General features: G+C 49.1%; 1 protein-coding gene across 1 annotated transcript; it reads right to left on the bottom strand.

The window, feature by feature from the left end:
- Positions 1–5,903: 5,903 nt before the first annotated feature.
- LOC144161665 (membrane metallo-endopeptidase-like 1) lies at positions 5,904–15,198 on the bottom strand. Its single transcript, XM_077692292.1, has 3 exons — positions 14,874–15,198; positions 11,226–11,668; positions 5,904–8,479 (listed from the first exon to the last, which is right to left on the bottom strand). Exons 1-3 carry the CDS (start codon positions 15,196–15,198, stop codon positions 6,521–6,523), a joined length of 2,727 nt encoding a protein of 908 aa, XP_077548418.1. The 3' UTR covers positions 5,904–6,520.
- Positions 15,199–17,123: the final 1,925 nt, after the last annotated feature.

Consider the following 17,123-nt stretch of genomic DNA (forward strand, 5'->3'; position numbering starts at 1 on the left):
TGAGGGTCCTGTTTTCATTTACCTGAATGCTTCTGTTTTGTAGGCATCTCAAGCAGTTAAACCAAGGTTAAACGAATGATAATCGGTTCGCGCTTCATGAGCAGCGCTTTTTAAAATTTTTTCTCGACTGTTATTTGTGTTTGCACATAAAGAGAATTTATTAAACACAGGTTACTTTCATGTTTGTGTTCGTATTCTTGCCACTGTTAAGCGAGGTTTCTCGTATATTTGATGTGCATAATAAAAAATTTCCCCGCATTTCCCCGAGGGGGAGAATGTGAAAGTGCGAATGCACGGTTGTCGGCCCGCTTGCGGCGCTTGCGCTCGGCCCCCGCAGCCCACCGCCTCGCCGCCTTCTCTTCCATCTCTTCCATCGGGTTTGTAGTATCACGTGTACACCACGCAGTTATCAAGCCGCTATAACGCCGCTGAGTCGCCAACGCACGCCGCTGACGACGTAGTTTGAATGCGTTAAAGATATAAGGCGCGTTACTGACAATATCAGCGTCGCGTCCATGGCTTATTCGGTAGAGCGTCGGGCTGCGGCCCGCAAAGTCCTCGGATCGAAATCTGGCGCCGGATGCTGTTTCTTCTTTAAAGAGCACTGCGGACGCCGCCGCCGACGCCGGCGGTGGATGGTTTGGGGTCGCTTATAAAGTGCATTCGCACTTAAAAAGCTACAAAGAGAGACCCGGTGTGTTGTGTTGCTCCATTGTTTTTGGCAAGTCACGTATGTATAATTGCTTCGCGAATTTGATGCAGTTTGCTTATTGTGCCTCGCGGTCCCATTTCTGTTTTATACATGCCATTGTACAGGAAATTATTTAACGAGTGCGCATTAAATAAATAATGCGCACCCGTTTAATAATTTCCTGTATACTGACATGTATAAAGCAGAAATCGGGCTGCGAGGCAACTCGTAAAATAAACAACGGAAAACATCCCCCTCGCGAGGGGCACGATCAAATGCAGAGCATTTCCGCGGGGGGCGTGCCTGCAAGTCTTATGGATTACGTATTGGTTGTTGTTGTTGTAATTGTTGTCTTCCAGCGTAGACATTGTCGATGGTGAAACGTGAAACGTACCGTGAACCCCCTGCCGCGGCTATTACGCAACGTGGAGAGGCTACGACGCAACGTGGCGCGGCTATGACGCAACACAATCCACTTTAATCCAAGCCAAGCCAATCCAATCGAATCCAATCCAATGCCCTTCGCGAGAGAGTGTTATAGCGCCGAAATCGCGCCACCACATGAACGCGAACCGAACGCGGCGAGAGAGGGTGTTGCGAGCGGAGAGAAGGCGAGGAGGACGCGGGGGAGAGGGCGCACCTGTGGCCGACGGTTGAATGAGTCAAGGATATAAGGCGCGTGCGTAACCTTCCATTCTGTGTCGGCTCCGTGGAGCAGTCGCTAAAGTGCCGTGTACCTTGCGTTCCGCCCGCAGAGTCGTGGGATCGAAACCTGGCGCCGGAAGGTATTATTTCTTTATATAGTGTAGGGTGCGGACTACGTAGTGATGCGGACTACGGACGCCAACGCGGGTGACATCGTGAGTTACTAAAATGCTCTGCATTTAATAAGCATTGGTCATAAGGACTGGCCACAAAGCCAAAAATGTGCATGAAAATAGCGTGGGGTCCACCCATTGGCATTATCATGGCAAGGTACTTTGCCAAGCGTTGTCCAATATTGGCCTTCCAGGGCTTGGCCAATTGTTGGCTTGTCACCTTTCCCAAACACCAGCCAATATTGGCGGCCGAGATATTGCCAAGCTCGGACACATTGGCCACTGATGTTTTGCCATGCTTGGGCTTGGCAATTTCTGCTGCTTGGGCATCAGGATGGTCTGCCGCCGTCCGTCGCAGACGAAGGGTGTCAAGTCCTGGCACGGCCTCACTGACCTGTTCACGTATACCTTTGGAATTGCCTGGAATACTCTCGGCAGGGAAGGGCGATGCACATGTTGGAATTGGGTGGTGGCGGAATCGATACCCGAGACGGTCTTGTTTGACGAACCCGCGTTCGCAAAAAATAAATATGAACGTTCATTGCCTTGCACTTCCAACGATTACTAATCTCAACGAAGACTGCACAGATAACTTGTAGCGCCTGTACGGGGACTTTTAGAAGTTGATTTACTAGAAGGGTGTTTAGAAACGGACGGCCAAAGCTGCGGACGACTTCCGACACTGTGCGCAGTATATGTCCCTATTTTTGAACTGTCTTTTGGAGTGGAGTGAAGAAAATTACGCGACAATTAACAAGTGGTAAGGAACTGAAAGTAATCGTTTGAAAGACGTTGACAACTTTTAATCCGTAAACATAGAAGACTAAATCTTCTGCGCTCTGCGAATCGTGGAGGCCGCGGCGAAGAAGTTGAACAGGTGAAGCATGGGGAAACAGAAAGTCATAAAAAGTAAAATCGAACTGGGCCCCGGGTGTAACTGGGCCACGTGCCCCCGCCGTGCGAGAGCCCTCCAGCTCCAACCACACAAACGCCGGCATCGAGCTTCAAGAAAAGACATATCGTGAGTAACGTGTTAGGGCCGATTCCGGCGGCTCGGGAAAGGGAGGCAGCGAGAGAGCGGCCTCGATGCAGTTAGGCTTACCAATACTGGCTGCATGACGTCATGTCGCCTCCTAACGTTTTTTTCCTCCATGAGGTGAAGGCTGAGCTGCTTATGCTACTGATGATGATGAATTACCGCCGGCAGGTCCCCCATTGCCGACCGGGCAAACTACTGCGGTGCTACGCCGCGAATGACACAGGGAAGGAGCGAAAGCTGCCAGCTCATCACATGGCTTCTTGGACTAGGGTCGCACTCCCAGTTCCCCGGCTCAATAAAACATTTTTTACTATTACTACTACTCGGCAGTCGAGCGCGCTTAAAGCGCTATCTGGTAGTGTCTTATGTGCCGTCCGACTGAAGTCTATCTGATCGTTCCAGGCATGGCTAGAGTGCCGTCCGACGCCATTCGTATATTATAGACTTTGCTAGCACCGGTCGGAGCGTCTGTCGTTGTAGTGTAGAGGATCCGTATTAGCTTCTTCATCTCAAGGACGGTGCTTCTAGACCGGCTGTTGGCCTCGGTTGCTTTTACATCTCTAAATTGAAGTATAATTTTTACGGCTTAGGTTTTTTTCGGTGTTTTGAATGATTTTTTTGTGTGCGTAAGATCATGCTACGTTGTGTTTAGGTTGGGTTGCCATTTTTTGCGTTATCCAGAGCGCTGCAGTGCCAGACGCGGCAAACTCGTTACAAAACGCCGGAGGACGTCGATATAGTGGAGTGCTTATAATACGCGTCGGACGGCACTCTAGACACGGCCAAAGATCAATCCCCGTGAAGGCACCTGCAACAAATCTGCAACAGACCCACCTTTCATTTTTCATAACCACGTCAGTGTTCAACCTGAATACGTACACGCACCTGTCATTGCCGTGGTCGCACCCATTGTCATTATCGCCATTCCCAGGTGCACGGGAAGCAGCATGCGAACACATGTCACGCACGCGGGTTGATCGGTCCCGTGCTTATTTGGTGGACGGTTGCCGCATAGGTCGCACATCAGCCAGGTTTCGCGTCACAGCTATAGCAAAGCGTGAAAAAAAAAAAAAAAACCCATGTACCCAGCGTCTAATGACGGCGATGGGTGAACGTGAACATTCTTCGGGATGGATTCTTTGGTTGGCCAATCCCCCTCTACGAGTATGTGCAACTCTGGAGCTGCACACCACTTTTCTATAGAATACCCACAGCAACTCTCGGCTGTGTATTCAGTAGGGCTATGTTTAGGTTTTAAGTGCAGAGCACTTTATGCCCTCGCCTTGTCGTAGCTCGCTCGCTCGACCCAAGTATATAGAACACCAAGGCGCCGTCCCAGGGTAACGCTGTTGTTCCTGGTGTACCCTAGAGGCTTCGAAAGCCAAGGGGTTTATATAGTCATAAGCGTTCGAAACTCGTGAAACGCTGGCGCTTGTCAAACATCTTCTTGTTGTTTAGCCCAAAGAAAACTATAGGTGCATTTGGGGAAAAATATGCGTAATTAACCGGCAGCGCACGCGGTACGTTTTAGTTAAGAACGCCCGTTGCCTTGGTTTTTACGATAGTGAACGCAAAATGTGACAGTGCAACGCCCGCATGTGCGGGGATAAACGCACAAAGAGAACAGAACGAGCTCGCTGGTAGGAGGAGCGCGAGCACTGCGAAGGCGGGAAATTTGTATTGCATGGGGTAGTAGCCGTAAGCGTATAACGGTGGTACAGCCCATTTTGGAGAATCACTGCTATGCATTTCCGACAGCTTTCAGATTGAGTGGAACGGCTTTAATTTTTTTCTTTCACATCACCAACCATCGTACATGATCCTCGTCCGACACACTTTGCTTTCCTCAAGGGTCTATTTGCATACAAGAGCATCCGTGAGGACACTAAAGCTTTGCTTTAATACAAGCGAGTTTTTAGAGTAGAGCTACCGAAGCATATGAGTCATTTGCTTCTTACACGAGGAGAACATTGGGAAGTTCTGAACTGTGTTGCGCAGAATAGCTCCTTCAGTCCGCAGGCGTCTTTGTCGCTCTGCCACCGAGGATTTTCTGTCGCAAGGTGCCCTGCCTCCCGAAAGGACGCCTGACGTCACCAGGCACAGTACTTGGACCCTCGTCGAGTTACAATGGTCGGCAGCGGCCTACGATGTCCTCCTGCAGCCCCGGGGGTGGGTCTGTCTGTTGAACAGGTCCTATTGTGGTTGACAACATGGGCTTATCGGTACACGCTGTAGCCCTTTCCACTTACAGGCACGAAGACAGCGCCTCCACTACTACACCTGTCACGCGTGCGACGATGGCACGCCGTGTGTCCTGGTTAAGCAGCGACACCAACGTGTTCTTTTTCTGGGACCACCATTGCTGCCAGCGCGAAGCGCGGGGTAGCGACCGGTGCAGCGAAATGGTCTTCAGACGTTGGTGGAAGAGTGAATACCCAGCGAACCACCTACCAAGTCGGAGAGGCCAAAGTCAAGAGGAGACGTGATCACGCTGAAAGATTCATTTCTGCGTAAAGGGGCATATAATGGTGTCGGATGAAAATGTCTGCTGGTCAAAAGAAATGCTACAAAGTGCGACTTTGCAACATGTACAGTCATGGACAAATGAAACGCTAACACCAAAATATGATCCAGAACCAGCGAAATCAAAGATCATGGACTGTGCGGGTTAAATAACAGTTCCCCTGTGGTGCATGTGGAAATGCATATTTCCAAACGTTGTTATCGTAATAAAGCCACGTGACAAGTTAAATTAAATACAAAGAAGTCGTGCACTTTGTGTGTTATAGTTCATATTTTCTTGTTCAGACTTCATTTGTCCGTGACATTACACATAGTCAGCCAGCGAAGCTACAAGGGAACGTAGCATCGGCAGGACGCAGGCGAGCTCGTTCCCGTTCCTGCTCGCGGCGTCGCTGATCGACAGTTGCCTGCTCCTCGGGGGCGCATAGGACGCGTGGCCCACGCATCTCAAAGTAACGTGCCCCAGCGTTCGCCATTGCCACGTTGACGCTGCTTCACCCGCACTGCTGCTGTTGCCAGGCCACAAATGAGTACACAATAATTTAAAATAGGAAAAAGAGATCCAGTATTAACATAATAGTTACCCAAATATTACTGAAAACTTCATCCAGCGTCTCTTAAGGCCTGTTCAGGAGCTGCGCTCCCTCTCTTGACTACTGTCGGTTTGAACGCCCGGCTGATACTGAAACTACTCAAGAGAGGACGCCACAGCCCCTTTAGTAAATCACTGCTCCACAGCCTTCACGTTAAGTGGGACTGCTTCAATTTTCCGCACCCTCCGATCCACCGTTCCCATGCACCTACCAATGTCGCTAGGAGCGGGAGTGCAGCTACGTCACCTACTAGCCCAGTGAACCCCTATACCGCATTTTCCAACTCGTGACCTACCTGGATTTTTTTCATGGATGAACACGAGGGCGCGCCACAAGAGTTTTCTGCGTGAACGGGACCACCGCATTTTTCTTCCGCCTAGCCTTCTGAACCTTCGCTTTAGTGCGTTAGTGGGAATTCAGTTATAAAATAAAGGCATCCCAAGTGTCAACATGGTTTGTGTTTGCTATTTTATTTCATTAGATGGTCGCATCCCGTAAAATACGCAGATTGATACACCGTGGCCAAGTTACATAAAATGATACCGCCAAAGTTTTCGTACCTGCGCAACTTGACTTCTGAGAAATACGTATTCGGCTGCACAATGGTTGCGCACAAAGCAACCGCGGAATTCGTTTCAACCTTGCAGATAAGTACGGCTAGTTGCATCTCGCGAAAACGCTCTCCCCATCCCGCAGAAGCATTAACACTTTGAATCGTCTCACTATTTCCGAAGCAGTCTTCCAAACAACCAAATTCTTTTAATCACAAGAACAAAGCTGCCCTTGCTGACATCCAGGTGCCCTTTGCGTTGCAGTTTAGAGAAAAAGGGTAACTGCATTTGCAAATATGAACGCCTCAGAACAGCCGGCACTGGTGGGAAGGAAACATCGGGTCGCCTTGGTGGCACTTGAACGCCTCTGCAAACTCTGGAACGTACTGCAGGGAAAGATCACATGCAGCCGCGCCATCTGGATCGCTATGACCTCTGCACTGAATGTAACAGTAAGACATGAACAGAGTCTGTATTCCGCTGTACTCCTCAAAACCTTCCACGGGCGTGTCAAAGAAATCCCTACCCTCCTTGTACGCATCTACAACTGAGCCGAGATTAAGGGCCCTATTTGCGTAGGCGTCAATTTTGGAGACGTTGCCGAAACGTCCACGCTCCATGCAGTCCAGGAAAGGCTGGATAAGAGACGAATTGTGAGCCCCGTACCATGTTAACAACCTTTCTCCGACAGCAGAGCCCACCAGTGATCCGAATCCCCCGTAGTTGACGGCCCTCGGCAGCTCGAAGTCAAACAATGGGTAGGACAGCGAATACGGCATCAACTGGAAGTCCAGGTCACTTCCTGTAGGGATGAAGAAAAGGCTCTGGGCAATAGCGAACAGAAGATCCACAAGTTCTTGAGATATCTCGACGAGTACCGAGTGTTTCCAGTTGCTCACAAAGGAGTGCGTCATATCCGGAAATGGCTCCTTGGAGGCAGTTTTCTTGGCCTTCCCGTAGTCGAAGCTTCGGAAGACCGTCGCTAGGGAACTCCAGTTAGCGATCACGGCGACGTTTTCGTCGAAGTGGCCCCAGGTGGAGAGTCGACGGAAGAAAGCGCTTCGCACGGAAAGGGCGAGCCTCCGCGCCGCGTCTTCACTCCCTCCTTTGAGAACGCGGTTGTATTTCGCAAAAGTTGCGTCACTGGAAAAATACGCAGCCGTGGTGACGCAGAAAGCGCCGTGATAAAAATCTACTGCTAGTTGGTCAAAGTCGTAAAAGTTAAATATCAGGTTTTCATTGGAGTAGAGCGCCGCTACCTGAACCGTGCACCACGAAACCAACACATGAAAAGGGTCGTTTCCAAGGTCCGTCCATGTGCGTATTATCTCTCGCATGTAGTTCCGGTGAGTTGTCAAAAGCAAGGGTGGGTTAGCAGACTGGCTGACATTCAGTTTCTGAAGTGTCTCCATCCAGTGAACTTCGGCAATGTCAATGTGCGTTGCGCTCGCTAGAATGTCGGCGAAGGGACGAGCCTCGGTACCTTCATTAAGAACACGGGATAATCTTGGTATCACGCTGTTATAGTAGTTATATGTCGCATTATACGTGACAATATCGCTGTTATTGGTGTTTTCTGTCTGTCGAAACGCGTCGCGTAAAATGTCAAAGTACGCTTTTCTCGCTCCTAGTAACGTATGAGGCCTGTCGTACCAATTAAGCAATATTGCTATCATATTTCCGGGGCTGACAACGAGCTTGACGTTCTCTTCCGAGATGGCATCGACGTTCACGTGAAGGAGCGTATCCCAACCCAGCTTCAGGGAACAGTACATCAGCGTGTACAGGACGTCAGCGCCGCGGGAGATCTGTGGCCATATGATGCGAGCTTCGGTCAGCGCGGCCTTGACAGCGGGCAGTTCATCGCGCTTCCCTTTGAACACGTCGTCGCAGCTCTGGTAGACGGCTGCGGCTCGCTGCTCATCGTTTTGTCCTGTGCGTGGCCACTCGACGCCATGCAAGGCTGTGTCCAGCTTTTTTAAGACTAGCTTGAACTGGTCTTGCCACACGCTGAGGGGGTTGTCTCTTCGCCATCCGTCGCAGACGAACCGTGTAAAGCTCTGGCACGGGTTCACGGACCTGTTCACTGTCGCACGAAGTCGCCTGGAATACTCTTGGCAGGGGAAGGTCGTGCACGTGTTGGAATGGTGCGGCGGCCGAATCAAAGCAGCCTTTACCAGCCAGTACGCAGCAGCGACGGCGAAGACGGCAGCCGCAAGTGATGCAGCGGTAATCCGGCGTCGTGACGACCAGATTTGATGAACCTACGTGCACAAAAAATAAATACGAATGTTCATTGCTTCATGCGTACAACGAGAATACAGCTCAATAAAGAATACGCAAATGATCTTAAGAGCTTCCACTCGGAGTTCTAGAAGATGATTGGCTAGACAGGTTTCAGGAATGTACTGCCAACGCCGTGGATGGGTTCCTATACTGTGCGCGGTATATGTCGCGATTCTGGAGCCCTCTTTTGTGGTGGGATGAAGGAAGAAACGCGAGAATTAAGTGTTAAAGAACGGAAAGGAATAGTTTGAAAGGAGTTAACTTTTAATGCGTAAGCATAGAGGACTAAGACACTCGGTTCTGTGAATCGTTAAGGACGTGGCGTAGAAGCCTAGCAGGTGAAGGCTCTGCGGAATCACCGCTGCCCCTGCCGCAATTGCCGATCGGGCCTTAGAGTTTCATACAATATTAATTGACGGGAAACTGGCACTAGTGTCAACGAGAACACCGAGGGCCGCATACGCTTCGATGGGAACGGTGGGTAGTATGGAAAGGGATTGCGTAGAATCGAAACGAGCCTATCGCTGCTCAAATTGGGTTGTTTTGCAAAAAACTCTTATGTCCTGGCTCGTCGTTAACAAATAACATGCCAAACAAGAAAGCACTTTTAACAAAAACAGGTTTTGTACAAAATAAAACGGCGCGTTTAAATAAGAAACAGACGCGGAATCGAGGAGGTTTGTAGAGTAGGTTTGTCATTTGCCGACAACTACAGCAGGACGCGGAATTTTTTAAAAACTGTTTTTAAAGTTTCGGTACTTGTTGATCTTAATACTGAGAAAAGTTTTGTGCTCGTAAAAAAGAACCCGCTTTCATTAGGAGAATTTATTCTAGCCAGAATGATTGACATTCATTAAGCTGCGTTCCTATCAGCTGCCGGCATACCGCTGGTCCACCACGTAACAGCCCACGTTCACATGAAAAGTGTGGCTGTTCCAAGCAGTTCACAACCATCGTCGGCTACAAAAATCCATCGGGCCGCCGCCACCATATCGCGGCATATAGTTTCTTTCTTTATACGCTAGAGAGGAAATCCGTGGCTAGTGTCAATGCGGCTCATATCAAGGCCGTCTGTGTCGTCATTGGCCGCCATTACATCATGCACTAGCCTTATTTTCGTCGTTGGATTAAATTGAAACTTTGTAGTGGTTGCATATTCGAGCATAGTGCCACACAAACGCGAAAAATGGTGTGTTATTACCTAATTATAAAATAAAACAGTCCTTTTTAAGGCTAAAGAAAAATAAAGTAAATCGTATTTTTGCCGAACGATTGTTCCTACTATTCCGCAGACCAAGTTGGTAGTTAGCAACAATGTTAATATTTTGAGGGAACTAATTAGATGTTCTTATTAATTTTACGATTATTTCAAATAAAAGTTGCTTGAAGAGCTTGGAAATGTTTCTGAGCCTGACTATGAAAACGTCACCTTCGTGGGGAACCGGTGCACACCTACCGTTAGCTAAGGATTGACAAAAGTTGTTGCTGAGCGAGTTGGTTCATAGTTGAAAGAAAAAGAAAACGTGGCGTTAAACAGTCGTGGACGATGACAACATAGGACAGAAACAGGCGCCCGTATCTTTCGTAACTTGTCTTCGTCGGAGTACGTTTTGTTTCTTTTTTGTCGTCAGCTGCAACTTTCGCGGTGGCATATTACCCACTCAGTCATACGTCCTTTCACGGCGGCACGACCAACGTCAGGTGCGATCACTTACCGCTTGCTGTTTTACCGAAGACGGCTCGTAGCTCGTAGACGTGTTAATGCATTGTGAACAAAGCAAATCCCCCCAAAAAACCGCCCAAGAATCCAACTTTCGTGCCAAGCCTAAACCAAAAGCGGGGGTCTTCCCATATCCCCTCACGACTACATGAATTCCTAGCTTCAGTTTCCCTTCTCGTATCTTGCCAAGAAACCCTATGGATCGCGGAAGCCATGGATCGGGCAGACTACTGCGGTGTTGTGCCGCTACTGACGGTGGTAGTGACGTCAGCAGCCGAGCGCGCTGCGAGCGCCATCTGGTTTCGGCGCATTAAGCGAAAGGATATATCCGTGCTAACATGCCCACGACCAAGTTTAAACCGATCTACCTTCCATTTTTATTGCCACGTAAGCGTTCATACTGAACACGCATTGGAACTTGGTCTTTACAGGAGACACACTAGACACCTGTCATTACGGGAAATTACGGAGCAAAATCATTTCCTCTTCCTTGCAAAACAGCAAACCTGCAGTGTTACTGATGCGTCAGTAACAAATTAGAAGAAAAAAAATCAGGGGGGATTGCGAATTGAATTATCATTAACCTGTACACTTGGGTAGGACGTTCTGGCTACATCACTTAGCCATGGTCGTTCTCAGCCTCGCGCTTTGGAACATTCCAGACAGTTGCTTGTCTAACCGTGCCAGGAACAGGCAGGAAAGGACTCAGACACTTCATTTTGAAAATCGGGGTGCTCGAGCCACCCTCACCCCCTTATTTTGGAACTTCTGGCCCCAGCCCGCAAACACATGTCGCACACGTGGGTTCACCGGTACCCTCCTCATATACAGACAGCCGTCGCAATGGCCGCACATCTCCCAGTTTTGTGCCCAAGTAGATAATGCGGGTAACAGTAAATTGGGAAAGTTGGCCTAACCAGATCTACGTAAGCATATGGGTCATGTCTTTCTTACACGACGGCAGCATTAGGAACTTCTGAACTGGGGTCTGGTGATGACCTCACCTGGCTCCCTGTGTCAGCACGCGTCTTTGCCGCTTGGCCACCGAGGCTTCCCTGTCGCAAGGTGGCCTTCCCCGCGAAAGGACTCCTGACGGGACCAGGCACGGTACCAGGACCCCCGTCCAGGTACAATGGTCGACCGTGGACTGGGATGTGCTCATGCAGCACCGGAGGCGGGTCTGTCTGTTGAATTGGTCTTATTGTCGCTGACAACACTGGCTTATCGGTGCACGACGTAGCCCCTTCCACTTGCAGGGATGGCGATTTCCCCTCCACTATCACGCCTGGCACGAGTGCAATTTCTGCACGTCGTGTGTCCCGGTCGAGCCGCGGTAGCGACGTGCTTTCTTTCGCTGGGACCTTTGCAGGCAGTGCGAAGCCCGGGTCAGCATCCCGTGCAGCGACGTTGTCTTCGGAAGTTGGTGAAATCGTGAAGACCCCAGCTCCTGCGGTCCAAGTAAGAGAGGGTATCGCCAATAGGTATTCTTGGTTATTTAAGTATTATTACCGTTAAATCAGAAGTTATTAACGAAAGAAAGTGTCTGCAACTATTACAGCACGCAGTCGTATGTGACCACCAGCATATCGTACACCTCACGATGTTTTCAGCGACTTGAATTCCACTTGAAGTTACTTCAATTTCAATTTTATTTAACATCGCACGATGTTGGGAGGTACGGGCAAAAAGGCATAACGAGGCTTGTGCCTCGTTATGGCTTTTAACAGTGCAAACGCCTCGTTAACAGCGCAAATGTTACACGCGATACACTTCGACCAGTTTATGCTCTTGCATTCGCCAAACTCGTTTTGTTGCAAGGCTTCGTAGTTTCCTCATTGGAACTAAATTCCCGCTTTCGTATGAATCTCCTCCTTCGTGTTAAAGCCAGCGCCGACCATTTTTGTGGAGTGTATTTCCCCTAAATAGATTAAGCTGGGCGTTTTCCATGGCTGGGGTAACCACAAAACAATTCCGAAAAAAATGGCGGTGATATTTTTAGTTTTCTACTTTCTGGAATCTGAATGGTGTCGTCACGAAGTGTCCAACGTGACTCTTCCGTAGGTATGTAAACAGCTACGTTTTGGTTCAAATGCGATTTAGAACCTGCAAAACTAATAGGAAAGCCTGCACTGCATTTTTGTTTGAGATGGCAACAAAGTGTCCAATTCCTCTTTTCATCGCACGTGCACTTAAAAGTCTGTTGCTGCGTGGCTCAGTGTGATGATTTCCAGCGCTCGTTTTCGTAGCATTTTTAGGCTGGTGGACAAAACATCCGCTCCGCCGACACGCGCGCACGCGAAATCTACGAAGCGTAGATGATAGCCAGTCCTGGCGAAGTTTGTGGCAACAACACTTTGGTAGCCCTCTAGAGAAAGGAAGTTTGGTTTTCAAACATGTGATTAGTGCGATGATGGTTCAGCGGATATAGGCTTCCACATTGGAATAGTGTTCGTATTGTTCATGTGTTTTCTTCACTTACAGGGTATGACGACCATGTTCAAAGCGAAGCATTTTACCTCAACCCCCAAAGGGTTCTGTCGCGACCGTTGGTGTCCACAGAAAACTCCCGCAAACAAATAAAATAAATTATTGGAACCATCAGGAAGCCAACCTGGAACGAAAAGAGAAACGGAGCGAGGGCGTGTTGTTTTACCGATTGAGCTACGAGTCCAAAAGGAGGCGGGAAGGCACACAGTACTCTCACAGAGTTCATCAGATTGTTTACCCCTGCCTTCTCGCTGAATGCAACGTAAGAGCGTCACGCGACCTCTCGCACCACTGTGCGCTCGAACACGGCACGTGTAGCGGCTGTGTGCGGGGTTGCAAAAAGTAAACGAAGCGTAGACCAATGCATGACAGCTCATGTCTCCGTCTGTGCTGCCGATGTCGTCGCCTCCCTCGGCGGCGGCAGAGACGGAGGAGAAGTGAGATCTTATAACACCAGGTTTGAGCTTCGTATAATGAAGAAAGGAAGTCCTCTTCCTGAAACGTCAGTAAACTTATTTTTATGTTTGGCTCTAGTAACCTTATTTTTTCGCGCTATATATATATATATATATATATATATATATATATATATATATATATATATATATATATATATATATATATATATATATATATATATATATATATATATATATATATAGAGAGAGAGAGAGAGAGAGAGAGAGAGAGAGTTTCCACTCATGCGCTTCGCCTATACAACTCAAGCAATCACCGTTCATAAATCATGGACTGATTTACCCTTAGCAAATATCTCTTTGAAGTATTCAAGGGTGTGGTTAAGTGCTTTTAATTCTCTCTGGTTTCACTCTTTCTAGAGCCACGTACTATTATGAGCAATATGAAAGGGAACACAGGAACGCGTAGAAAACACCATCAGACCTAGCTATGTGTGATACCCAGCGGCCGCCGTCGGAAACAAAGTGGAGGGGGGGACGCTGTTCTAACAACTGTTCCCATTTCCGCCGTACGTCTTATCGGCTGTCCCACGATGCCATATTATCGGCGAAATGACGTAAGCTGCTGCTTTGTAGAAATTCCGGCGTGGTGGGAGTGCCAACAGTTAGTTGAAGAGCGCCCTCCTTTCCCCTTTGTTTTTCACAGCGCCATCCGCGTATCGCTCCGAGTCTGTTTCGAGGCTGTTTTCCACGCGTTGCTGTGTTACCTTTCATATTGCTCATAATAGTACGTGTGTGAACTCAAGTTACGTCGCATTGTAACAGTATTGGGTGTCCTCTACATCTTCGCTTTCCAACCACCTTCACAGGGTGGATTGCCGCGCATTTATCCGCTTTTATTGCCTGTGGCAATACATAGTGATTCATCGTTAGTCTGCGGTCGTGTCTGTGCATTCTTTTATTAGTCCTTTATTAGCGCTGTTTCTCTGCATATGTTGCAATATCCAAGTGCGACCACTTTCAAATTATCGCGCTGGTGTCGTGAAAAGGCAATTAGAAGGCGCGGCTGCATGGCCACCGCATGGTGAACCCTTGGTCAGCACGCGACGATGAAGCAATGAGTCGCGCAACCCTCCGATGTCCCCGAAGAACAGGAGGCAAACTGAGGCCTTCACATGGCGATCTGTAGATCCGCGAGTCTCCTGAAACCATTGAGCCTCCTTGGAACACCACTCGTTCAAAAGCAGTGTTCCACGCTCGCCACTGCAATTTTGGGGCCATCCGCTGCTCGCAGCACCGGATTTCTTGCCTCGGCAGTAACCTAGGCCGTGCGCCGTTAAACGACGTTTCAAGTCCTTGCAAACACTGCAATGTTCTTCAGGTGGTCGTAAAACATGCTGAGACCCGGCTAGGTCGCAGAAAATGGTTGCTGGTTATACGGTGCGGAATTATGTAATATAACTGCAGCTATTGTTAATGTTTTTATTGGATACATGCTTTTCCTACAGTGAGCCGCCGCCTTACGGTTATTACTTTTGTACATGGGGAGAGGGGGGATATTCTTATTCATCGCGGTAACCTTCACGCACACTATAAAGGACAAAAACATACACGAACGCGTTAATAGAAGTTACCAGTACGAATTAAAACCAAGTAGTTCGCCTTCCCTTTACGTAGGGAGTATAACCGGTTTCGCTTAGTATCAAAGCCGTTCGTATAGGCTAAGCTGAGCTCAGGTGTATAGCGTACCTTGAGGGGCTTCGATGAGCGGATCCTGGGACGCAGTCGCGGCGTTGCTGGCGGTTGGCGTTACGGATCCCTCTGGAGCTTCGTTTGTGATCGCGGTGGGCGAAGTCACCCCGCTGGTGACCAAGGACGGCGACTGCACACTCCCGAAGCTCAGTGCTGACTCAGCGCCGATGCCGTGGGGGCTGCGCGCACTCGAACTGCGCCCTCTGCGCCCCGGCGGGGAAGCTTGTCGGTTTCGTCTGGACTTTGACGAACGCTTCTGCGATTTGACCTTCCGTTGAGCCCGTAGGCTGGAAGCGGGTGGTGCGGTGTCCGTGGGATCCATGGGGTCGAAATGGATTCTGTTGTAGGGCAGATTTCAACTTGGCGAACCGAATGTGCTTTGATGTTCGACGGGAACGCGCGAGAGCCTCACGAGGAACGCAGTGACAATGAGCTTTTTCGTCGTCTTCTTCTCTAGGACAACGGCCAGGAACGTTGTTGGTAAAGCTGGGCGGTTTTACTAATGCTATTTATTGTTAACAGTGGAGCTGCTCTCGGTCTATTCCATCGGTCTCTGTGCACATTTTAGTGAGAGAGCAGTTACAATCCCATTGTGCGAAAAACTGGCGTTGTGATCATGTACAGAAAATGGCCGCAGCTGTACAGAGTGACCAGAAATTCCTCGGGCATTTACGCGTGCTTACGCGCTTTGATGGCGATAATTACCAATGCCTCGTTAACAGATACATTGCATTTCCGTACCTATTATAGCTTTTGTTTTTTTGCCTTCCGTCACAAATAACTTCAGCAAACTGATACATGCTCAGGGTTCTGCGCGACTGGTGAGCATCTGTTATAGTCACGCGCCACAAAGTTCAAGTTTTGCAAGGAACGCATTGTTCTGTATTTGTTTACACTTTTAATCCATAGTTTTGTGAATTCGGGGCGCATCAGCCCGGCCAAACTCCCGATCCCTGGCCAATCCTCAATGCGGGTATGTTCCAAGCAGACAGAAAAACGGGAAACAAATTCTGTGCAATCGCTGGAAGGTGTGAGAACAGCGCCGCCTAATTTTGAACGCGCATACAGCGCTATCCTCGTACATTCCCAGCGGTTGGACAAAATTTGTGGTCCTTGTTCTGACAAGGACCACACTTATCGCGCTTGTTGCGCTTGTACCAAAAGACCTTGCAAAACCATTTCATAGAGTCCAGAATGCTTTTTTGTGCACTGGAGCAGGAAGGCATTGGTGATGTTTTATTCGAGTGAAAGAAGTTGTGACGTAACAACTGTACCACAAGGTCAATCATTAATAGGGAGCTTCCAGCTCTTCCTCATTTCAAATCTACCGTTACGGAAGTGTGCCCATTGTCTCAATTATTTTTCTTTCACCTCCAACCACTAAATATCTTAAGTTGGAATACAAGCGTCACATGTTTCTCACGGGCGTAGTGTCAGGTGCAGGTATTAGCTTGTAGGAAAGTTAGCCGTGGATTCGGTGATGTGTGGCTCTCCTACATTTATGGTTGGTGTGGAAGCCCCGGCCGGAACTGGAGAGCGGCGATGGCATACGACCGCACCTGGGGCGCAGCTGTGTTCGATCTCTGTGTCGTGTGGAACTGCGGACCTGGCCATGCACCGCTGATGATGATTGTGGGCAGCCGTTCATGATGAGGATAGTGGCACTGGTGATTAATTCAGATGGTGGGGCCGCCCCTACAGGGCTCCCCCTAACGCGGAGCGCGTTATGATTATAGCATGTGCGATGCATAGTGCGCGAAAAACTATGTGCAGGTATGCCCTACACAAGCAGTTATGGAGGTTTGTCCGCGTTCGAGTTAAGACAGTAGGCGGTCGTGGTCGTTCGGGTGAGAGCGTCCGGAGTTTAGACGGACCTCCGGTGGTCTGGCCTGCTGTAGCTGCTGCCTGCGTAGCGGACGCAGACAGCAACATATGTCTTGTAATGCGAAAGCAAACAGGTGCACCCAGAGGCACAGGAGCGGTCTAGAAGAGTTCGGGTGCATCGTGGGGTCCGCAAAGCGTTCCAAGAAACTGGGCGGAGAAGGCTTGCGTGTGTTGAACGGTCCGTTGTGCAGCCAGCTCTGTGGGTACGCGGGGCAGCCGTTCATGATGAGGATAGTGGCGCTGGTGATTAATGCAGATGGTGGTGCCGCCACTACAAGCTTACGCTGACACCATTTCCCACTTTTGCGGTGGCAAAAAAAAAAAAAAAAGGTTTGGAAGCGCTGAGGTTAGCTACTCTTGTGA

Source organism: Haemaphysalis longicornis, unplaced genomic scaffold (assembly GCF_048455015.1).
Source record: "Haemaphysalis longicornis isolate Haplotype H1 unplaced genomic scaffold, Haemaphysalis longicornis Haplotype H1 scaffold_12, whole genome shotgun sequence".
Classification (NCBI taxonomy): Eukaryota; Metazoa; Arthropoda; class Arachnida; order Ixodida; family Ixodidae; genus Haemaphysalis; species Haemaphysalis longicornis.